This window comes from Ammospiza caudacuta, chromosome 23 (assembly GCF_027887145.1).
Source record: "Ammospiza caudacuta isolate bAmmCau1 chromosome 23, bAmmCau1.pri, whole genome shotgun sequence".
Lineage (NCBI taxonomy): Eukaryota > Metazoa > Chordata > Aves > Passeriformes > Passerellidae > Ammospiza > Ammospiza caudacuta.
This window is the reverse complement of record NC_080615.1, coordinates 7,133,285-7,157,398: the sequence shown is the minus strand read 5'-3', so window position 1 is coordinate 7,157,398 and position 24,114 is coordinate 7,133,285. Positions and strand designations below refer to the sequence as shown.

At 52.6% G+C, this 24,114-nt stretch overlaps 1 protein-coding gene across 1 annotated transcript in view; it reads right to left on the bottom strand.

Moving 5' to 3' along the window:
- The window catches only part of NECTIN1 (nectin cell adhesion molecule 1), a 61,341-nt gene that overhangs the window by 11,020 nt on the left and 26,207 nt on the right, over positions 1 to 24,114 (bottom strand). The window contains exons 2-4 of the mRNA XM_058819028.1: positions 2,600 to 2,950; positions 1,155 to 1,457; positions 398 to 515 (exon numbers count right to left, since the gene is read on the bottom strand). Of these exons, the coding sequence (XP_058675011.1) occupies positions 398 to 515; positions 1,155 to 1,457; positions 2,600 to 2,950 (772 nt within the window). The remainder of the gene's footprint in view (positions 1 to 397; positions 516 to 1,154; positions 1,458 to 2,599; positions 2,951 to 24,114) is intronic.

Below are 24,114 nucleotides of genomic sequence, written 5' to 3'. Positions count from 1 at the left end.
CCAGGGGAAGGTTGTTCACACACACACACACAAATTTTGTGTTACTTGTGCCTTTTCAAAGCAGGGAAATCCTGGGTTCTTTCCCAGCTCTGCTGCCGAGGCACTTGGTGGTTCTGGGCACGTGAATCACCTTGTCACATCTCAGCTGCCTCACGTCACCAGGGCAGAAAATGATCCCAGGGAGGTGAGAAAGGGGAATTTTCCCTGGATATTGAGGCTGCACTGAGCTGGCAGCCACCCCCACCACAGGCACAGGCTGTACCTTGGGGTGACACCGCTGACACTAATGGGACTGGGCCCTAAGTGACCACAGGGTGAGTGAGGTGTCTGCAGAGACTCCTTGTCCCTGCTGGGAGGTGACATTTGCTGCTGGCAGCAGGGCTCTGGGGACACTTACAGCTTCCACTCATAGGTGTGAGCTGGGGGGTTGGCATCAGACTTGCAGATCAGCTTCACATCCTTGCGGTTCAGGAACCAGTTGCCATCAAAGCCCTCGATGGTGACTTCTGGCTCATCTGCAGGGGTGGGGGGAAAAGGGAGGAGAGCAGGGGGGGAAAAGGAGAGAGGAAAGGGGAGGAAATGAGGTGGGAAGAGATGAGGGGCACAGTGGGAAAAGGAGAGAGATTAAAAGGAGATGAAAGGATTGTGGGAAAGGGGAGAAAATGAAATAGGTAGAGGTGAGGGGGTAGGAGTGGGAGAAGGAAAGATTTCAAGGAGCGAAAGGTGATGGGACAAGGAATGTGGGAAAGGAAAGGGGAGAAAATGAGATAGGGAGAGATGAGGAGGCAGGAGTGGGAGAAGGAGAGAGAACACGAGGAGGGAAAGGTGATGGGACAAGGAATGTGGGAAAGGAAAGGGAAGAAGGTGAAATAAGAAGAGATGAGGCAGGAGTGGAGGAAGGAGAGAAACATGAGGAGGGAAAGATCATGGGAATGCAAAAGAGAGAGAGAAGGGGAGCAAAAGGAACACAGCAGAAGCAGAGGAAGAAGGAAGGAAGGAAAAAGAGAAAACCCACAATTATTCCAAAGGATCCTTTCAGTTCTCACCATCAAAACCACAACCACAGCCCCTCCAGCAGCCCAACCCAAACCCCTCTTTCCCCAGAGCCCAGCCCTGAGCAGGGGGAGCCCTCCCAGCCGTGCCAGGCCCCTTACACTGCACGTTGAGGGTGATGCTGTCGGTGAACCTCTCCAGCTGGTAGTTGACCACGCACATGAGCTGCTGGCGGTGCGCCTCGCGGCTCGGCACCAGCCGGTACCGGCTGATCACCGTGATGGTGCCGTTGCTGTTCCGGATCTCCTGGAACTCCGCCTCCCCCTTCAGCTTTGTGTCCCAGGTGACGGTGCTGGGGGGTTTCCCATTGGAGGACGTGCAGGTGGCCACCAAGATCTTCTCTGTCCTGCCAGACTTGGCGATTAGAGGCCTCTTGGTGCCCTCCATCCAGTTGGTGGGTTTGGCTGTAGGGGAGTGCAGAAAGGAGGAGGAGGAGTGTCACAGACATGTTTTATGAAAAATCTTTTCTTTAGGATTTTTCCTCTTGAGAAGCTGAGAAGCTTCAGAAACAAAATGTAAACAATGGTTATCTGCTGCTGTAGAATGCAGCAGGTAGATCTTTGATTGGCTCATGTTAGTTGTTTCTAATTAATGACCAATCACAGTCAGCTAGCTCAGACTTTCTGTCCGAGACACAAGCTTTTGTCATCATTCTTTCTTTTTCTATTCTTAGCCAGCCTTCTGATGAAATCTTTCCTTCTATTCTTTTAGTATAGTTTTAATATAATATATATGATAAAATAATAAATCAAGCCTTCTAAAACATGGAGTCAGATCCTTGTCTCTTCCCTCATCCTAAGACCCCTGTGATCACGGTCACAGAGGAAGAGGAGAAAAGGGTGCAAAGGGATGGTTACAAAAGCAGTGCTGCTCTGTTTGCTACATCCCCAGAGCTGTCTAACACCACTGAGGCTGTGACAGGGCTTGTGGTGGGTCCAGAGTGTGTAAATTGCCAGCAATAATTCCCATATAGTAATCGCTTTATGGCAGTGCCTATGCACCTTGCACCATCAACCTGCATCATTTATGGGGAAACAATGGTGGAGGTGCCCTAAATGCACAGATATATGGAAAGCCCTTTCCTCCCAGAGGTTTTCATCCCTGTGTTAGAAAGGAACTGAAATTGGAGAGGAAACAACTCATGTAGACCTTGGGTGGGGTCTGTTCACTCACAGCCCTGAGCTCCAGGGACAAGCTCTGATTGAGTTTAGGATCAATCTGTTGTTTCTTCTCTCTTGACAGCTCCCGCTCATTAAAACTCACCACTCCCACAGGGCCCTGGTCACTGTTACTGCACCTACATTAGGAGTGTAGGTGGAGGGAAAAGGGGAATTGAGGCCTGGAAAAAGAAGAGGTCTGACAGCTCAGCTGTCTCAGAACCACCTGCTTTGTTCTCCCTGCTCTTCACCTCTTCCCAGTCAACATTAAAACATTAAAATCCATCCCAGCTACAATTCACACCCCAAATTCATCCCGAGCTCCCAGGATGTGAATCTCAGCTTCCTCCAGCTCTGTTGGACTGGAGGTTCACCCTGCAGAGCCTTACCCAGCACGGTGAGGTTCAGCTGCCCTTCCCGGTTGCCGGTGGGGAAGGTGGCAAACTCACAGATGTAAACGCCCTCATCGTCCAGCTCCAGCCGGGACAGCTGGATGGTGCCATCCTTGAAGGAAGGGTTGCGGAAAGTCACCCGCTCCTTGTAGGGGGACAGGATGGACACGCCCATGGCGGGGTTGTAGATGGCCACATTCTGCTTGGTGCCGTTGGTGGCCTTCTGCCACGTCACCTGCGTGATCTTCACGATGGGCAGCGGGTTGGTGAAGCTGCAGTGCAGCACCACGTCCGTGCCGATGAACCCCGAGACGGAGTCATTGACCAAGACACTCTGAGCTTGCAGCCCTGCAATGAAATGGCAACTTGTGAGCGTTTGGGGGCTTCCCAGAAGCACTGTGGTTATTGGCATCAGGCTCAGGAATTTCTCTGTTTATTGCACTTGTTTCACAGAATTCACAGAATCACCAGGTTGGATGAGACCTTTGAGATCATCGAGTCCAGCTCAGCCCCAACACTTCAACTAAACCCTGGCACCCAGTGCCGCATCCAGGCTTTGTTAAACACACCCAGGGATGGTGACTCCACCACCTCCCTGGGCAGAACATTCCAGAACTTTATCACTCTTTCTATAAAAAACTTTTTCCTAATATCCATCCAAAATTTCCCTTGGCACAGCTTGAGGCTGCATCCTCTGGCTCTTCCCTCTGGCACAGCCACCTTTCAGGAGATGTAGAGAGTGATAAGGTCACTCCTGAGTCTCCTTTTCTCCAGGCTAAACAACTCCAGCTCCCTCAGTAGTTCCTCACAGGGCTTGTGTTTCTTATTGACATGGCTGATACAAGAGCAATATGTGGCTACAGGCACCTTCTGCATCCACCTGCAGCCTCATTCTTGGTCATAAACATCTTCCTCCCACTATGACCTGCCCAGCTCATCATCATCACCCAAAGGCATAAGGCTGGATCAATAACACCTTCCTCCCTTTTGTCTTCAGCTCCGGGTGACACTGAGTCAGTTGTGGTAAATATGCAGGGCATGTGTGTCTGCAGGCATGTGAAAGCCCTGATGTTTATCAGCACAGCACATCCCAACATATGCTAACACACACTCAGACATCCATTTAATCCCATTGGAGCTACAGCAGTAATTAAAGGAGCTGCAAAGACTCAGCCCTCATTTCTGGGCAGCAATAATTCCCATATGAGAAAAATGTTAAGGCACTGTCTCTGCACCTTGCATGATCTCCCTGTATCATCCAGATAATTTCTGTGGCCTTTTTATAACCCCAGAAGTGGCTGAATTTAGGAACCTTCCACCCTGTTCTGTGGAAGGTGCTGGTGAGAAGTGGGAGCTGCAGTCCATGACAGCTCTTCTGTCTCATTTGATTCCTCCCCTGCCAGATGGAGAAAAGCATCTCCCACCAGACTGACCCTGAAATTCATCTTTGTTGCCACTGTGTCTTTTCCTAATCTGTGTGTTTAGAGATAATGCTCTGGTAATTATACAGCCAGTATTTGTATGATAAATACAACAGGGAGGCAAGGTGGGAAGAACGAGAAAAGCGGGTTTTGCTCCCAGCTTCTGGGAGAATCTGCAATTGGATGGATTTTGGAAGCTGGGCAGGAAAGGAAAGAAAGGGATAATAAAAAAAAAAAAAAAGATAGAGAACTCTTTCATGTTCTGCACAGAGAGTGAGAAACATGAAAGAGTAATGGAACAGAGAGAGGGGCTGGGGAAAGAAAAATACAGAGCAAGAGAAACAAGACAGCACCTCCTAACAGAAATGTCACCCTGCTCTGTTCTTCCAGGGATGAATGGCTCCCTGTCCAAGGCTAAAATAAACTCCTCAGTGTTGGTCCCCGTGGCAGATGTGCCCTGGGACCTCTCCAAGAGTCTCCTTCCTGCAGTTTCACAGACACACACACACGAGTGCAGGCAGACAAAACTCTTCTCCACCCACACTCCACGTTGCCCTCTCACTCCCTGCCTGCTGTTCCCAGCCTTACCCTAATCCCCAATTCTCATCCACGCCTCTTCTTTCTCCCTTCTCCTTCCTGTGACCCTGAGGACAAGCCCCAACAACCCAGCCTGGCCACGAGACGCCACCACTGACCACAGCCATCAGCAGTTCCGACCGAAACTCGGCCTCCAGAGCTTTGTGTGGACTTGCCCCTTGCTCCCCGAGCCAAGCCCCACACCCCAGCACTGCAGCTGGGTGCTCAGGAATGTTCTCCAGAGCTTCTTGCAGCCACAGCAAAGCACTGGTGCCCTCAAGTGCCTGCACACACAAAGCCACCATGTCCTCTGGGGCTGGCAGGGTGCATCCTTCCCCTCCCAGCACAGCCAGGGCCAGCTTCCCCACAGTTTTGCTTCCACAAAGCAGAAGGTAGGATATCCCCACTCTGAGGAATCCTTCTCCAGAGGGGAAATATGGTCCCCAGTCATCTGGACCGTGTTTCCTCTCTGGATCATGATGTTCCAGCAGGACACAGTGCAGGACATTTCTACCACCAGCACCCACAACATCCTCCCTGATGAAACGAGGGCACAGGCTGGGTTTAGACAAGGCCACGCTGGGATCTAAAGGAAGAACGGGTGTACAGGGGAGGGGGAGATGTCTCCACCATGCTGTGCAGCATATGCTGCTCCTTCCACCCTGGAGGTGAGCATTGCCCACACCCGCCGAGGTGAGGAACAGCTTTGCCAAGCAGTCTGGCTCAGAAGGCTCTAGAGCCTCCCAGAGCGTGTGGGAGCTTGCTGGGGAGCACTTCAATCACGTAGCCAGGGCCTTGGGAACGGCCCGGCCTGGGTGGGTGTGCTCAGCACTCCCTCAGCTCTCAGGGCCGGGGGAGCGCGGAGTGATTAGCATCGCTTCCACCGAGGCCTGGTGCCCCCAGCAGGGCCTGCCTGGGGCTGGGGCGCTGCCACACAGCTGGCTCTGCTCCCCACAGGAGCTGGCTCTGCTCCCCACAAGCTCCCTGACCCCCCACGGGGCCTGGCGGGGCCCTTTGAACCGGAGTTTCCACACCCCAACAAAGCGGCCCAGCGCAGGAAGTCATGGCTCAGCGTCTCCTCTTGGTGCCCGGGAGCAGCAGAGGAGCCAAACTGCACACAGGAGAGGGTGGAAGGCCACCAGATTCTCCTCAGGGTCACCCCTGCAGGGCTGGCAGTCCCTCGTGGCACGAGTACTGCTAGGCTGAATGTCGCAGACATCTTTTATGGAAAATCCTTTCCTTGGGGTTTTTCCTCCTGAGAAGCTGAAAGGCCTCAGGAACAAAATGTAAGCATTGATTATCTGCTGCTGTGGAATGCAACAGCTGGATCTTTGATTGACCCATCTTGGATGTTTGTAATTAATGGCCAATCACAGTCAGCTAGCTCAGACAGAGAGCCGAGACACAAACCTTTGTTATCATTCTTTCCTATTCTATTCTTATCTAGCCTTCTGATGAAACCTTTTCTTCTATTCTTTTACTATAGTTTTAATGTAATATATATCATAAAATAATAAATCAAGCCTTCTGAAACATGGAGTCAGATCCTTGTCTCTACCCTCATTCCAAGAACCCCTGTGAGCACCGCCACAGCTGAAGGCCTCCACTGATGTGCCTCTCGAATGGAGATAAAGTCATTCAACCAGCAGGAAATGTGATGGATGGCACAGGGGAGGTCAGTCCAGTCCCTCACTCCATCCATCATTGCTGTGCCCTTCCTTTTCGCTGTGATTTCCCTGCAAATTAATGAACTGACCCTTTTAAAAATCAAGTTATTTATCTTGACCTTGAGCAGCAACAACAATTCCCAATTCTACCCTCCCCCTGCCATGGGACCCATGCATCAAAACAAGCTGGGTTTGCACATAAACTGGAGAAAAAGTGGATTTTGGAGATGATAAACCTGATCCTGAGCTCACAATGGTCCTGCAGAAGCCTTCAGTGCCCAGGTGTGAATAGCCAGATTTCTGGCCAGGGAAAAAGCTTGTGCCAGTTGAGTGAGGACAGCTTGCCAACAGCCAAATGCTGCCAAAGCTGGGATTCAGGCCCTTACATGCAGCAGCCTTGACAAAAACACATTCCAAACTTTCTCAGGGCTCCAGGGGAAAAGGGAAAACAAAAAAATAACACCCGGCAGAACAAAATAACAAAACAAAACAAAGAAAAAACACCCTGAAAAACCTCAAACACAGCGCGGAAATCGCGCTTCCTTTCCAGGTGACTGAACAACTCTTTTGCAAGACAGGAAAAACTCTCTCTGTTCCACTCACCCAAGCCTCAAATCAGGAAAACAAAGCACCCATTCTGCTCGAGGAGCACCCACACCTCAATGCAGCGATGAGGAAGGGGGACAGATGGGGGAAAGGGGTTTGGGAGGTTGTTAGATCAGCTTCCCATCCTAAATCAGAAGCCAGAGGGCATACCTGGCTGCTGCCACACTCTGGAGAGTGCTCGTTTGAGTACTTGTTTGCAAGGTGACTGAGCTGGGCTGGCGGGCCTTCCCTCACCCCGTTACACACTCAATAATTCATCAGGGCAAATGCATAGATAATTGATGGCAATGAGCACGCACAGCCGGCAGAGGAGGAGAAAATAAAATCACTAATCAGCCTCTGGAGAGGTTTGAACATATTCAGCTGGATGTGTGTGTGTGTGTGTGTGAAGTGCTGGGATTGGCCGCGTTTCTCCTTTTGCTGAACGATCCGTGCGCTTGGTAGGGCAGGGAGAAAGCTGGGGATGAATCCTGCCATTTTCACAGCCCAGATCTCCCAGTGCCCACCAATCCATGCTGACACCTCCCAGGGGCAGCCAGCACCCGAGCAAGGATTAGCTGGATGGGTTGCAGCTTGCCCACTTGCATTTTATTCATTAGTTTTGTGGTGTTATTTTTTTGTCGCGGACCAAAAAGGGCCCAGCTGTGTGCCAAAGACATGTTGGTGCCAAGACTTCATTAGTGCAGACCTCGGAGATCCTACTCCTCCACCTTGGCCTCTGAAGTGGTTTGTGTTGATGCCTTTCCCCACGATCCCAAGCCCAGATATTCACCGAGGCCTCGGGGGCTCCGTGCACAGCTTGGGGTGCCCTGAGGCACATGGGCTGGGAAGGGAGGGCTGCACTCCCTGTCAGGGACACAGCAGAAGTGGCAGGTGGTGGCTCTTGGAGCTGGAAACCCTCTCTCTAAAAGCCCAGGAGGCGCTGTCCCACACTTGCAAATCAGGTTCTTGCTCTCCCGTATAGAAAGCTCTGGAAATGATTTCCAGGCTCTGGGTGAGCTCTGTCACAACCTCACTCAATGCCTCTTTGTTAAGAGCCATGTGAACTGCACTCTGTTTTGCACAACCTTGCCTCTGCTGAGCCTCTCACCGATTTCTCTCCCTCCTGCTCCCTGATACTCATCTCCCCCCCAGGGCACTGAAACAGCCCTCGGCAGGGTGTGATGAGCCACCCTTTGGTGTGGCAATATCATGACTGATGCAGATGTCACAAAGCTCCTGATTCTTAGTCACAGCAGCTGGGATCTTACAGAAGGGCAAATCAGTGCATCACACTTCAACCTGCACAAAGTCCCACAAAAGGACCTGATTTTGGGACAGCTCCATGGCCATGGCAGTGATGTCCCATCCTGTATCTCTCACAGACACTGCAAATTTTTCATGAAGGAAAAGTGGGATGGAACAGGAGCCCAAAACTTTCCACTTGGTGGCACTTAAAAAATTCTCTGCTGTTGTTTCTGAACTCTGAATCTTTCCAAAGGAAAACTAGGTCTGAAACACAACTTGTGTGGGACAGAGCCTCCAGCAGCCCAGAGGAACATCCCAGGTGTGCTAGGCAGGGTGGGAAACATGGGAGAAAAGATCCTAAATCCCAGCAGGGGAATTTCAGGTGGCAAGAAGCAAAGTTGTGAGGTGGCACTTGGCCAGGAGGTTGGGGTTAGTACCTCTGCTCTTGCCAGGGAGGTTTTGCATTGATTGCCAGGCATTTAAATCAGGATTCTGCTGCTCTTCCAGGAGCACAGGGCCTCCCGTTGCAATGAAGGAGTGGGCTCCAGTGAGTCAGTGGGCTCCAGTGAGTCACCTCAGGCCCTTCCTGTGACAGCAGACTTTCACTGGAGGTCTCTCTGCATTCCACTGATTCACCCCTGCAGAGCCTCAGCACCACAGGGATTGTAAAACTTGAGTTTCCAACACAAGGAGAGGGGGAGCCTTAGAAGGAAGATGAGATGAGAGAGATGTGGCAAGATTATAGCTCCAGGTGACATGGCTACACATGAAAGGCCTGAGATAACACTGGGATGGGGTGGGGGCACCCCAAGAGAGAAACTGCACGCCCAGGCATCCCTTCCCCCTTCCCAGTGGGAGCTGGGAGAGATTTATGGGAGCTGTCGGGAAATGGCAGCGTTGTACAATGGCCTGCCTGGCCCTCAGCCAAATAAATCCCTCTCAAACCAGAAAGGACTGGGCTGGCCTTTGGCTTGCAAATGAGAAACATGGGGTCCTCTCATCGAGGTCACTGGTTCAGACCCAGATCCAGCCCAGGGCAGAGATGATTTTATCCCAGGAGCAGTCAATGGCTTGTTTCGAGCGAGGTCTCCAGCCAGGCCATCACTGGCTGCCTTTGGGATAAAGCCTTCTCCTGCCTGGGCAGGATTTCCTCTCGGGATAAATGGAGCACAAAGCAGCCTCAGGAGCCCCTTGAATGAAAGCTCTTCCCCAAAGGGCCTCATCCATCCATGCTCCACTTATAATCTGGTCACTGAGCCACTGCTGGGATTCACACACAGGCCTCAAGCAAGAGCAAGGCCATGCTTGTCCCAGTGCTCTTCATAGAAAGAGGAAAGAAAAACAGAGACCAGGGTGGGATGGGCCACAGATTGAAGAGATAGGGATGACTAGACCATGAGTTTTTCAACTTTGCAAACATCCCCAGCACAAAGCAGCCTCAGGAGCCCCTGGAACGAAAGCTCTTCCCCAGAGGGCCTCATCCATCGATGCTCCACTTATTCCCTGTTACACTTTGTGAAATCTGGTCACTGAGCCACTGCTGGGATTCACACATAGGCCCCAAGCAAGAGTGAGGCCATGCTTGTCCCAGTCCTCCTCATAGAAAGAGATGGAAGAAAAGCAGAGGCCAGGGTGGGATGGGCCACAGATGGAAGAGGCAGGGATGACCACCAGACTAAACCACGAGTTTTTCAACTTTACAAACATCCCCAGCTGCATCCAGCCAGGAAAAGCAGGGGAGTGGGATGGGAACAGCAGCCTGCCTCTGCTCCCAGCTCTCCCTCCCTGCTGTTCCTTCCCTGCCTTTCTCACAGCTGCTTTGCTTCACCCCCCAAGTCACGGGGAGGGGAACATGCCCCATGGCAAAAGCAGGGAGGCTGGCAGAGCAGGGCTCCTGCAGAAAGAGCTGACACAGCACTGGGAAAGGCCTTCCTGCAATAAAGCTCCCAAAGCCCGTGCTCAGCAACAAAGCACAAAGGCTCCGTCCGCGCCGCGCAGCGCCCGGCCCGCCCCAGCGCGCCCGGCTCATCCAGCTGCCAGCTCCCACACACCTGAGCACACACACACAGCCTGCTGTGCCCACTGCTGCCCACTTGGCTCATTTCCCCTCTCCTGTGGGCTGGATGTGGCTCCAGCTCCTTCCTCAGCTCTTTTCCTTCTCTGCGCCCTTGCTCACACCTGTCCAGCGCTTGGTTTCGCAACTCCAATCCCTTTGTCCTGCAATTTTCACGTCACATCTCCTTCCCTCCCCACTGCCTGTGTCCAGGATTGCCTCTCCATCTCTTCAATGCTTGTGCCTTCCTTTGATTTGCCCTCTTTCCATTGTAGCATTAAAAATCTTCCCACCCCTCTTGTATCTCCACAACCACACCCCAGCCCACTTGCTTGCCCCTGCTCATCCACTATTCCACCAGTGGACATGTCCAAGATGACATTCTGCACTAGGAAAAGCAGGCAGCTGGCCAGGCAAAGACAAAGAACCAAAAATCCAAGACTCTTCTCTCTGGAATCATCTCACTGTCTGCCAGCAAGGGAAAAACCAAGGTATTTTTGCTTACCAATTCTAACCTGTAAGCAAAAGAAAAGAGGACCACAAGCAGAGCCAATGCTTATTTGGTGGTTGGGTGGGGAAGAAAAGCTGGAAAATCAAGTGTGGAGGAAGGGAAAGAAGCTGGAGCTTTGAGAAGAGGGAAACTAATTAAGCTGAGACTGTCCTGAGACCTTATCTTGATGGGCTGAGTCTCCAAATGCACACGAGTGTTTTCTCTGCTCTGCCTCTTTCTTTGACTTCCTTGTTGCCTTGGATATTGCTCAAGGAGCTCTGGTCCAGTGCTAAATCTCCTCGAGCTCTCCAGGTGCTAAGGAGGAGAGATTTAATGAGGAGCTGTGAAGAGGGGATCAAGATAGTAACCCATGGAGAGCCTCATTTCCGAAAGGAGGGAACTTGAGACTGAAGAGATTCAATAAAAATAAAAATAAACTCGATGGCACAGAAAAAGGAGAGAACATCAGATCCTTCCTCCCCTCGCTGGTCTGTGGAGCTGGAGCAGGAAATGGGGGAGCTCTCAGGGCTGGAGCAGGGAGTGACTCACTCGCCTCCACAATGGGAACGGGACAAAGCCGAAACTCTGCTGACTCAGGCGTGACTTCAGCGCCAGGGTTAATAACTGGCAGCCTCCCCTGGCTGCCCCAGCAGCCAATTCCCTCTGTCCCCACTCAAACCAAGCCTCTTTCATCAGCAGAGATGCCCGGTCACAGGAAATTATCAAAGATCCAAACGCTGGCCTTGCGTCCAAAACGCGGTGAAAAACGCACCCCTGCCAAAGCCTGCTGGTGCTGGCCAGCCCTGTAATTTTCATGGAGAAGATCAAAACTCTGACTTTCCTATAGCTGAAATGTGTGTTTAACAGTCACAGCTTTCTGCCTGTGGTTTTGCTTTCCTCCCATTATCTCTCAGGATATAACATATTGCTGATATCTCACTATCTCTCGAAGTTAAAAAGAAATGTTTCCTCCTCTCGCGAGCAGGAATGCCACACTCTGTTCTTCTGTAATTTGTTTCGAAAGACAGAAACAAGCAAGTTTTTTGTAACCAGGAGAATGTGATATATGCTCTGGTGGCTGACAAGTCGGGAAAAGCTTTGCAAACAAGACAAATGCAAACATGGCACCAACAGATGCAATGGACAGACACCCTTCGCTGGCTCCCTGCCTGAGATTTCTCTTTTAATGTGTTTTTATCTTGCTCTAGAGATATCTCTGCAGGGAAGTGGGAAAGGCTCAGACCTCCCAACTTTCTCTGGGTTGTTTAAAGATTCCAGCCCGTGAACAACAGCCCAGAAAGAACAGTGAGTACAAATAACCCCAAATTCAGTGCTCTGCTTGATTTCCAGCCTGCTGCTGCTCAGCTTCCTTATCATCAAGCCCTTGTGTAAGAAATTCCTACAAATTTCATTTCTTGCTGGGTTTATGGTCTCCACAAAGTAGAGGCAGACACAGCTCCGGCCCTACCTGGGCCCCATCTGCAGGAATCACTCTGCATATTTATGGAAAAAAGCTTTGCATCTTCAAAAGGCTTTTCAAACAGCAACTAATTAATCCTCCAACACCCTGAGAGGCAGGAAAGCCTTATTACCCCTGCTTTCAGGGGTGGGGAAATCAGAGGTGCTGAATGACAAAGAGATGTGCCCAAGGCCACCCAGGCAAGCAGCGGCAACCTCAGCCGGCTGGAGGTGGGGTTGTGCAGAGGATGGTGGCAATTCCCACCTGAGGAAGCAGGGATGGAGGCATTTGTGGGGAGCCCCACAGCCCCACCCACCCCTCATGCAAATGGCAGAGTCACCCTCATTTCCATGGCTGAGGAAACCGGGGGAGATGAAGTGGAAAATCCATTTAACAGGCAGAGCGTGGAAACCTAAACATTGTCCAGGTAAGAGCTCCACTAAAGTTTCCTAAAATGTGGCTCACGATTTTACCAACCACAAGGAAACTGCTTGCAACCAAATCTCAGAGATTTTGTGCTAAGGACATGCCAGAAATCAGGAGAGACTTTGAGGGGGTGAGTGTGGCATTCACCCTCTGAGCAAAGCCAGCGCCACATTTCTGAAATATCCCACAAGCTGAAAAACAGTGGGTTAGATTAGATTTTAAGAATAAATTCTCTGCTGTGAGGGAGTGGCACAGGTTTCCCAGAGAAGCTGTGGCTGCCCCATCCCTGAAAGTGCCTGGGGATGGAGCTCTGAACACCCTGGGATGGTGAGAAGTGTCTTTGCCCATGGCAGGGGGTGAAATGGGATCAACTTTGAGGTCCTTTAAACCCAAACCATTCTGTGACCCTGGTGCTGGGTGGAGATGCAGCTCTGCCATCCATTAATGTCCCAACCTTCATCCAGGCTGTCTGAGGAATGATTGCTGGGCTTAGAGGGGCCTGCAAGGGACAGGACTGTAAACAAGGGACAAGACCACCCATTAAAGGAGGGCTGGGCATGGGGAGGGGGAGAAAAGCAGGGAGGAAAGCAGGGAGGGAGGGTCAGAGACAGCAGGGAGACCTCCCAGCACGGGTCATGCTCCCTGCCCCATCCTCTGCGCTGCCTGGGCTTTGCTTTGCTGGGACACCAACCAGGTACAGCCCCTCCACCCTGCCCAGAAAGGTGAGGGCTGTCAGTAAGGGCTCAGAGAGGCCAGAGGGCAAGGCAGGAGGAACAGGGAATTCTGCAGGAAAAAAAAGATTATTTGTCCTGCAGAGAGTTCACAAACTCCCATTTCCCTTTGGACATCTCTCATTGCTCCTTCGGCTGACTTAACTGGGGACTTAGACTCAAAAGTTTTATCTCAGTGATTGTAACGCAATGAGGGACACAGGTGAACTTCCAGGAAGGGAAATTAAAGATTTCTCCATGCCTGATTATCCCATTCTCCAGCAAGGTGGCTTTGTGCTTCCAGGTAGCCCCAGGGAGGAGCTGGGCTGTGCCACAACACCCAGGGGAATTTGATGACAAATGTCCCTCAGGAGGTGGAGTGACACCAGTGCTGAGTGCCTCAGTGCCCAGGGACAAAGGTGTCCCTTCAAACACAACCTTCAGCACTTCTGGGGGCCTCTCTCAGGGTGTTCCACTTGAATTCTGAGCAGGAAGGTTGGCATCCCCACAGCTCTCAATCCCTGTGGCAGGCTGGAATCACAGATTTGCCCTAAAACTGTTCCCCAGGTCCTGATCCACGAGAGACCAGGCAGGGCCAAAAGCAATCAGCTCCTCATGGAGATCCATGGGGATCTGAGATCGGATCCATGCAGAGGCAGAAGGAAGAGTCAACTCCCCATCCCCAGCCTGGTGCTGGAGAAACCAGGCCTGGATTCTCAGGGTTAAACAGCTCAGTTGGCCTTAATTGACAGATTTTCTTGCCTTTCATGGTGATTTCATTGCCTTTTGTTCAACTACATCAGCGCCAGGCTCCCTGTTCCCTTCTCAGGGAGCAACAAGCCACGTGCAGAGGGATGTGGAAGCCAGATGGATTTTCCTGTGCCACTGGGGAGAGCTCCAGGGAGCCATCCTGCTCTTCCAGAGACCAGGAGGTCAACTGCTCTCAGGGGACTCCTGTGTGCTTTGTCTCAGCTCAAACTGGAGGCTGCCACAAAAATGGAAAGCATGCTATGAAAAAATAACCAGAGCTGGTAGAACATTTTCCAGCACAGCATATTTTTCTGATGGAAAGTGTCACTTAGTCCAAGCCAAAACCATCTAATGGAACGTGCTGATTTTGGCAAAATTCTATTTTTGAAAAAATAAATAAATAAAGCCTTCTTGATAACTTTGAAATGGTTTTTCCTTGTGGACTCTCATTTCTTTGCAATGGCATTATGGTAAAACGCTGAGCAGGAGTGCAGCCAGGATGGGATGCTTTGCTTGCCATGGAATGGGGGCATTTTGGATGAAGACAGGCCAAAGTTTTCTTTGGAAATTTCCCTTCTGGGGAAGTTTTCAAATGACAGCCACAAAGCAGAAGGAGACCTCCCTCTGAAACCACCAACATCCCCACTCTGCCAGCCCATCCTGCCTTAGTCATCCCCAGAGCTGACCTTTCCAGCAGCTCTCACCCCCAAACACAAATCACCTCCCTGTGCCTCTCCCCACCTTCCCTCCCCACAGCCCCTGATCCATCTGGGTTCATCCTCTCCTGCCCCTCATCCCACCCTGTCCCTGGAGTTTTCTGCGGGTTTGGGCCAGCCCTGCAAGCTGTGTGGGACCCCCAGCCCCTCTGGAGCCCCTCTCCCTCTGGGCTCTGTCTGCTCCTCCTTCCTGACAGACGGATTTGCTCCCACCCTGCACCTGCCTGCTGTGCCCACCTCCTCCTCCTCCTCCACAAGTCTGCTGCTTGTGCCTTTCCACCCTCTAACAACTCCAGGGGAGGCTGGTTGAGAGAACTCCCGTTCCTTTCAGATTTGGGGGCAAAAAAGAGGAGGGGGGAGAGAGAGAACACAAACCAGGCTATTACATTTTTTTAGCAGACATGACAATATGGACACAGCTCCTCCAGAACATTGTGCTTATTTTAAGGCAAACTTTACCCCAAAAATGTCAGCCAGCTCTCCTGGTGGGAGGAAGAATGAAGGCATGGAAGGGTCCTCCAGGTTTCCAGCAGAACTTTTAGCTTGGAAAAGCTGGAAACTCCTGAGCACCTTCCCCAGCACAGCATGCTGTTTCCCTGCTGTCTCCCAAGGGCTGGAGCAATGATGAGTGCTCTAAAATTCCCATTTCCCATGGGAGAAGCTCTGTCCTCCATCAGGGGAGTGCTCAGGGTGGGGAAAATGGCTTTGGAGACAAACCAGTGGAGGCAGGAGGAGAGATTGCCCAGAGAGGATGTGGACTCTCCATCCCTGGAAATATCCAAGGAGAGGATGGATAAGACTCAGGGGAAGCTGTCCCTGCCCATGGCAGAGTGTAAATTAATGTTTTTTAAGGTCCTTTCTAACCCAAAACATGCTGGGACTCCATGCCCTGACCTCCTATGCCAGGACCATCATCAGGTGAGAAGGAAGTGTGCAGGAGGAATCCCAAGGAGGGAGACAAGAACTCCTGCTCAGAGGGATGGGACCAGCCTGGCTGTGGCTCCTTTGGTGCTCCACCACCTCTGGACCTGGGGTGGCTCCCAGGCTGCAGTGTCACTTGTTTGTCACCCCTGCTTGAGCTAAGTTCTGCTCAGAGCCACCTTTACTTGTTGCTCAGCGAGCAGAGTGGCAGAGAGAACACAGCTGGAAGCTTGGCTGCCTAAAGAGATGGATGGGAGGATATAAATAGCTAATGGCAAAAGGAAAGAGGACAAAAAGTCCCATTTCCAATCTGGTAAAAAAACTGACCAGAATAGTAGAGGAGGAAGACTTCCAGAAATAAGCATGTGAGTATTAAATGAATGGAAAATGAATTAAAAGAGAAGACAGGGGAAAGAGACTAAAAGGAGACTCTGAACCTGTTTGAACAGTAATTGTCCCATCTTGGAAAAAGAGTTTATGGAAAAAGCTTTTCTTTTGTCACCTGGGTGCCACAAACCCCTACTGGAGGTACCTTCAGAGTGACAAGAGGCAGTGGAGAAGGAAGATAAGCATGCAGATAAATGCCATTAACCCCTGTTAGTGCAGGGCTCAGAGAGTTCAAAGGCTCCATCTGCACTGAAGGGTGGAGGTCACAGGAATTGTTTTGCTTGTCAGTAAAAACTCTGAGAGGAGGCAGTTGAATAAACCAAAAGTTTCTTGCAGGCTTGGGAGCCTCCTTGCAGGCTTGGGAGCCTCCTGTTTGTGAGGCTGCCACAACACCAGGACTGTGACAGTCACAGGGAGCTCAGCAGATCCAGAAAGGGAGAGAAGATCATTCCAAGTGTGCCAAGGTGGGTTCTGCCTCTGAGGCCATCCCTGAGCCACAGGGATGCAGCAAACAGAGGATGAGGAGGATGTGCCCCAAAGGGAAGGGAAGAGCCTTCCTTGAGGGGAGCGACACACCTTCCTCAGGAGAGATCCCATCAGAGAGAAACAACAGCCCTGGAAAGGACAATAACAGCTCTCTGCTCCTCTCAGGGCGAGCTGTGAGGATCCCCACAGCTGTTCCCAGCCCTGGGGCACTCCAGCTCCACAAACACCCAGCCAAGGACGGGGACACTTTGCTGTGGATGTCCCCAAGCGAAGCACTCAGACAGGGAAGCCGCACAAAGCCCAAGAGGAAGAGGAAGTTTACAGCTGTCCTCAGAAAAGTCAGCGTGGCCTTTCCTCTCAGAGCCTCCCCATCCCCTGGGAAAGCACAACTCATCTGCAAGTCTGCACAGAGCCCTCTGGGAGCTGCAACCTCGGGCCTGACAACTCCGTGGCAGAGTGTGAATCCAAAGTAATTGCACTGTTTGCTCTGGGAATACTCCAGGTACACTTGGCATAACAGAGGAACTCAGAATTCTCTCCTTGCAGAATCTACAAACCCCCTCTTTCTTTACATCCCCAGGATTTTCTCTGCTCCCTTCTTTCTTTCCATTGCAGTGATTTTAGAATTTTAGAATTTTTTTTGAGTCTCTGCCTTCACTCTCTGCCTGTGTAATGAAATCTTTTTATCCTCCAAAGCTGCCTTGCAGAGAGGGGGATCTCTGGAGCAGAAACCGAGGGCAGGGTCCCTTGGGCATGGAGAAAACGATCTGCAGGCAGCTGCTGGGGCTGCAGGGTTGAGCCATTTTAATTACCTGCAAGCAGAGCACCAGCCAAGGAATGGCCAGTGTGCAAAGCAAGCCCTGGATGTCTCACCAGGCTCCTGCTGATGCTCTGTTAGATTAAATTCTTTGGTGAGAGCTGCTCTGCAGTTTTATGGCAGCGGGGATGATCCCCTGCACCCCTGTCTGGGCTGGGGCAGCTCCCAGAGCTGTGCAAATGCAAATCTCCCATCTGGGTGACACCAAGGAACTCCAGCAGGGTTTGAAGTTATCTCTTTTCAATTCTTAACCCAGCAGAGAGGCAGATCCCTCCTCTCGATCCTCTCCCCATGGTCCCCTCATATCCCTTCATCTTCCTCAGATGCCCACAGCAAACCCAAGGGAAGGAAAATGGTGTTTGGGTGTGTGTCTGTGGGGGCAGAGGGAAGGGAAGGAGCAGATCTTTCCCAGGGCACTCAGATGGGAGTCAGGGCTGAGCAGCAGCTCTCCCCAAGCTGGGACGGACATTTGGGGCACCTTGGATTTGTTATAAGGTTACGTCAGGGGTCTTTCAAGCAAGAATGGCAAACTGTGCTGTCAGAAACTCCCCTGTGCCTCCTTCCCAAGCTCTCCCCAAGCAGGGATGGACATTTGGGGCACCCTGGATTTGTGTGAAGACCTCTGAGGCTATGGCAGAGCTCCTTCCCAGATGGAATGTGGCAAACTGAGCTGTCAGAAACTCCTGCATGTGCCTAACTCTACTCTGCCTCCTTTCAAAGCTCTCCCCAAGCAGGGATGGACATTTGGGGCACCCTGCTTTGTTATGAGGTTATGGCAGGGGTCCTGGGGTCCTTCAAGCAGGAATGGCAAACTGTGCTGTCAGAAACTCCAGAAACTCCTGCACATGCCTAACTCCTCCCTGCCTCCTTCCCAAGCTCTCCCCAAGCATGGATAGACATTTGGGGCACCTTGGATTTGTTATGAGGTTATGGCAGGGCTCCTTCAAGCAAGAACGGCAAACTGTGCTGTCAGAAACTCCCCTGTGCCTCCTTCCCAAGCTCTCCCCAAGCTGGGATGGACATTTGGGGCACCCTGGCTTTGTGTGAAATCCTCTGAGGCTGTGGCAGGGCTCCATTCCAGCAGGAATGTGGCAAACTGAGCTGTCAGAAACTCCTCTCTGCCTCCTTCCCAAGCTCTCCCCAAGCACGGATAGACATTTGGGGCACCTTGGATTTGTTATAAGGTTATGGCAGGGGTCCTGGTGTTCTTCAAGCAGGAATGGCAAACTGTGCTGTCAGAAACTCCCTCTGCCTCCTTCCCAAGCTCTCCACAGGCAATTTTGTCCCTCCCAGCTGGCAGTGACTGTGCTGCACAGACCCCCTTGGCTCCATCCCCTCTGCCCCGTGCCTGCAGGTGCTGGGGAAGGCACAGCTGAGGCTCCCACGGGGCTCAGGGTCCCCATCCCTCCCGTTTCCCTGGCCCTGCTGCATGGGAAGCCGCGCCCTGACCTCTTCCAGCTCCGACTTGCTTTCCCAAATTGGGCTGGTTTGGGGCAGGACGTGCCTGGACCTGCCACCTCCTCCCCAAGCCTTTGAAGGCAGCCACGTAGGCAGCTGCACCCACAGACTTTGGTGTGGAAAAGCCACAAATCCCCTGAGTCACCTGGCTCCAGCCTCTGGAGGTTCCTGTTCCCTCTCTCGGTGGGACAGACAGGCACAGGACAGCAGGACTCCCTTCCCAAGAGCTCCTGGGAAGGAGGAGATCCTGTGCCAGGCTGGGGAGCAGCATTTTGGGCTCAGGATGGGAAAATGGGAGTCCTTTGTGCAGGATTTTGCACCTCAAAGTGGGAGAAGGGGACACAGGATTTGGACTCAGGATGAGAAGAGACCTTTGTGCAGGATTTTGGACTCAGGATAGAAGGGGAAACCTTTCTGCTGGATTTTGGGCTCAGGATGGGAGAAGGGAAGATTTTTGTACAGGATTTTGAAGTCAGAATGGGAAAAGGGGGGTCCTTTGTGCAGCCAGCCGTGAGAAGGGGACAGGGCACAGGGACTCCTGGTGCCACAGCAACCAGAGCAGATGTATCCCTGCAGGGTGAGCCCCAAGCCAGGGGGCTCTGGTGTTTTTCAGCCTCAGCAAAGGGATCTGCCTGCTTGGGGGGCTCTCTGTGCTCAGCACTGACCCATTTCCCCTTCCACTTCCATTTCCACGCCATTCTCCCGCTCTCCTTGTCGCCCAGTGCTCTCCACGGAGGGCCGAGGGTGAGCTGGGTGTGGAAGGAGCCGCCTGGCAGGCAGGGCACAGAGCAGGGTGTGTGCCCAGGGAACGTCTCATGGCAGAGGAAACACGTGCAGCGCTCCAAGGACACAAAACCCTCCTGGATTTCCGCAGCCCCGGCTCCAAATCCCCCAGCAAGGCCATTTTCTCAGCCAAAGGGACAATGGGAGCTGACATAAACAATCCCACAGGATCAGCACATCCAGCCCACCCCCACTGCTGCCTCGCCTCCCCCTCAGCCCAGCTGAAGCCAGCAAGACACAATGTGTAATTAGGTTAATGAGCTAAGCCCGGATTTTAATTGGGATTCCCTGATTTACTGGTCTATCTCCTCTTTTTGTTTTACTGCTGCTGCAGGTTCCTAAAAGCTGCCCTTGCTGAAGGCCCTGATATTAGAAAGGTCTTAGGGATCTTTAATTGTATTTAATCATCGAGGTAATTAATGATCCTTGAGCAAAATGGAGATTGCATCTAGAGTAGCTCCAGTCTTGCCCTTTAGCATCTGTTGTGTCTGGGCACTGGAGTTCTGCAGGCAGGCAGGACAGGGGTTCACACAGAGCCAGACAAAAGGATGGGAGAGAGAGGAGAGTGGTGGGGAGAGAAGGCATTGGGGGAAAAAAGCAGATTTGAAATGGGTAGAAGAGTCTTTTGAACTCTGAGTCCAAAATCCTGCGCAAAAATCTCCCCTTCTCCCACTTTGAGGTCCAAAATCCTGCACAAAAATCTCCCCTTCTCCCACTTTGAGGTCCAAAATCCTGCGCAAAAATCTCCCCTTCTCCCACTTTGAGGTCCAAAATCCTGCGCAAAAATCTCCCCTTCTGCCATTTTGAGGCCCAAAATCTTGCACAAAGGAGCCCCCTTCACTCATCCTGGAGTCCAAAATCCTGCACAAAAATCTCCCCTTGTCCCATCCTGAGCAGGGAAAGGGAAACAATGGCATTCCTTCTCCTCACCGACAGGAGCCATTCAACTCCAGAGCCAGGGGGGATGGCTGCTTGTTCCCTGTGTCCCCAAACTGGACAGCCTTGACTCAGACAACTCCCACGAGACGAGCACCAGCTCCTGCTGCTCCCCTTCTCCATCCCTTCCCTCCCTCTGGCACCATTTCACAGCCCTTTTTTCTCAGGGAGACGTTCCCAAAGTTCAAAACCTTGAGCTGGAACAGTGGAGAGGGGGAGTGATGGGGCAGCAAGTCCCAGCACGTCCCCTCTCTGCCAGGCCACAAACCCTGCACCTCCCATCCCCTCCAGAGCACAAACAGAGCCTGTCCAACCAGAAACTGGGGCTGCCTGCTCCAACTTGCCCCAGAAAGGCAGATTTAGTGAGAAATGGCACAGGCAAAGCAGCAGCAGGGACGTGGAACCAGCCCCTGAGCTGTCCTGAGCACAGGGGCTGTGCTGGCTTGTTGAGGAATGTCCCCTGGCTCCCAGCCCCGGTGACAAGGGACAGTTCAGCCCAGGAAAAGCAAAAAGCACTGCCCTCCCCTCCTCCAGCCCCAATTTGTGCAGGAGAGTTGCACATATTGCACACAAAGCACTGCAGCCTGTAGTGGGGGGATATTTGGGACTGCATGAATCCTCCCTAAAGGAAAAATCCAGCTGGCACAGCAGATCCCCCTTCTCACTCCCATTCTGGTGGGGTAGAGCACGAGTGAAAGGTCCTGGAATGAGTCTGCCTTTATTCTGTCCCTGTGAATGAGCCCCAGATTAAGCCAAATAAACTCTGGGAGCTGGGACTGAGTTGTTGGGCTGGGCTGGCATTTCCAGCTGCCCACAAACTGAGCTTTGGGAGAGAGGGGCAGCCTGAGCCAGGCTTAAGGCCTGGGGGCAGAGTTCCCCTCCAGATCCTGCAGTTTTCCCTGCAAATCTGTGGCTCAGTTTCCATGGGAAAGGCTCTGCCCAGAGCCAGGCCTGGCTGGGAATCTGCCCCTTCCTACTCTGGAACAAGCTGCCTCCCTAGGCAGGTCCCAGCTTGCTTGGGCCGTCAGCTTGGCAGATCTCATTTCTGCTGTTTTCTTCTCCTTTATTGCCTCCTGATCTGCCCCAGGGCCTGAGAGAGGGCTGCCTCCTCCTCTGGAGCATTAGCAGCCCTGCCAGTTTTCCCCACTTGGAATATTTCATGCACAGGCCCAGGTTTCTCCCACGCTCCCTCCCCATCCACCTTCCCCAGCCCAGGTCCAGCTGTGGCTCCTGTGGCAGCTCCAGGGGCTGGCACAGCTCAGGGGGTGCCCCTGCCCTGCTCCCTGGGCTTCACCCCCAGCCACAGCACAACTGGGAACACCAGATGGGAGATACTGGGAGAGGCAGAGCGAGGAGGGACACCCAAACATGGAACACAAAGGGGATGAAATCACAGGCCTGTCCACAGGGGCACTGCAGTGGGGAATAAAGGGCTGGGAGATGGGGAAAGCCTGGCTGCAGATGCTGGGAAGAGAAGAAGGGGGAGATATTGGAATCTGAAATGCAGGGAACCCTCAGAACTTTGGGTCTGTAAGCCAGAGCTTAGAATTAAACACAAGATTTGATCTGAGACCTTGGAAAAGGCTTCCAAACTTGGAAAACTTCCAAACTTAGGTGAAAACTTTAGTCCTGCCCCCATGCCTGGCAGAGTAGGGTCCAGCCTCTGTCCCAAGGCTGATCTGCACAGCCCCTGATGCTGGGAATGGCCAAGCTGATTGCAACAGCCCCTGAGATCTGCACCAAGCCTCTCCTCCCTCCCAGCACACAGATCAGGCCGCCTGATTGTGTCATTTATTCCCCCATAAACAAAGCAGCCAGAGGAGAAACCCAGCCCAGAAATGAGAAACCTTCCAGGAGACACAGCTGGGCCAGGCAGGAGGAGCAGGGCAGGCTTTGAGAGCTGGGCTGGAGGCACAGCAGCATCACTGCAGCTGGCAAACGCCCCTGGTGGGTCCATCTGCCCCACAGCACCCTCAGAACAGCACCTGGAGCAGAACACAGCCAGCCCTGAAGCTCCAGGGCAGGACTGATCCTGGCTGGCCACAGCAGGGAGGAGCTGCCCCTTCCAGGCACGTTCCCTGCTGTCCCTGGTGCCACCACCAAGAGCTTTCCCTGGGCTCAGCAGCAGGCCTGAGGTCCCAACCCAAAATCTGCATCAGTAGGGCTCAAATCCTATTGCCTGCACGCAGAAATGGTGTTACATCCCATCAGGGAGTGACTCCAACAGCTCCCACCCTCCTATGAGTGCAGGACTCCAGGGTTCCTGTGCATCCCTTCCAGCTCAGGATGTTCTCTGGTTCCAGCAGTGTCTGCAGCCTGGCTTGGTGAGCAGCCACAGTCACAGGGGCACTGCAGTGTCCCCATGTCACCAGCCATGGTGGCTGCACTGGAGGAGAGCTGGGGTTGGTTTCTGACAGAACCACAGGACACAGCCTCGAGCTATGGCAGGGAAGGGATAGGTTGGATATTAGGCAAAATTTTTTCACCAAAAGAATAGTAAAGCACTGGAATGCTCTTCCCAGGGAGGTGGTGGAATCACCGTCTCAGGCGGTGTTTAAAAACAGACGGGACATGAAACTTGGTGCTATAATCTGGTTAAGGTGTCGGGGCACAGGTTGGACTTGATGATTTTAGAGGTCTCTTCCAACCTCATTATTCTGTGATTCTGTGACTCTGTGATTCTGCAATTCAGTGATTCTGTGACTCTGTGACTCTGTGATTTTGTGATTCTGAGATTCTGAGAGGCAATTTCAGCATCCACAGAGCTGGGACACCCTGAGGAGCAGGGGATGCAGCAAACAGAGCACAGAGGATGGAATGAAACAGTTTTTAAGATCCCTTCTTAAATGCAGAGTTAACAATTAAGTGGTTTTTTAAGAATTAAATGTTTTTTTAAGAATTAAATTTTTTTTTTAGTAATTAAATGCTTTTTAAAAGCCCAGGGGAGGAGCAGGGCTGGGCCCCCCTTGGATAACCACCCCCAGAGTCCCAGAGCCCCTCCAGGTGTTTATGGGGGGCTCCCCCTCAGCCAGGGCTGCCCAAGGGGAGCTGGAGCTGTCCCTGGATCTGCCCAGCCAGGCTCTGGTGCCTTCTCCTGCTCTGGAGCTGCCCAGCCTGGCTCTGGTGCCTTCTCCTGTCCCTGGAGCTGCCCAGCCTGGCTCTGGTGCCTTCTCCTGTCCCTGGAGCTGCCCAGCCAGGCTCTGGTGCCTTCTCCTGTGCTGGAGCTGCCCAGCCAGGCTCTGGTGCTTTCTCCTGTCCCTGGAGCTGCCCAGCCTGGCTCTGGTGCCTTCTCCTGTCCCTGGAGCTGCCCAGCCTGGCTCTGGTGCCTTCTCCTGTCCCTGGAGCTGCCCAGCCAGGCTCTGGTGCTTTCTCCTGTCCCTGGAGCTGCCCAGCCTGGCTCTGGTGCCTTCTCCTGTCCCTGGAGCTGCCCAGCCAGGCTCTGGTGCTTTCTCCTGCTCTGGAGCTGCCCAGGGCAGGGCTGGTTTCCCTCCCTGTGTGTGCCAAGGGCAGCAGCCAAGCTCTGCCTGTGCCTCAGCTGTGCCTTCCCAGGAGGAAGAGTGGCAGGCTCGGAGGCAGCACACAGGCGCCTGACTCACACTTCCCTTGTGTTTTGCCCTTTCTCC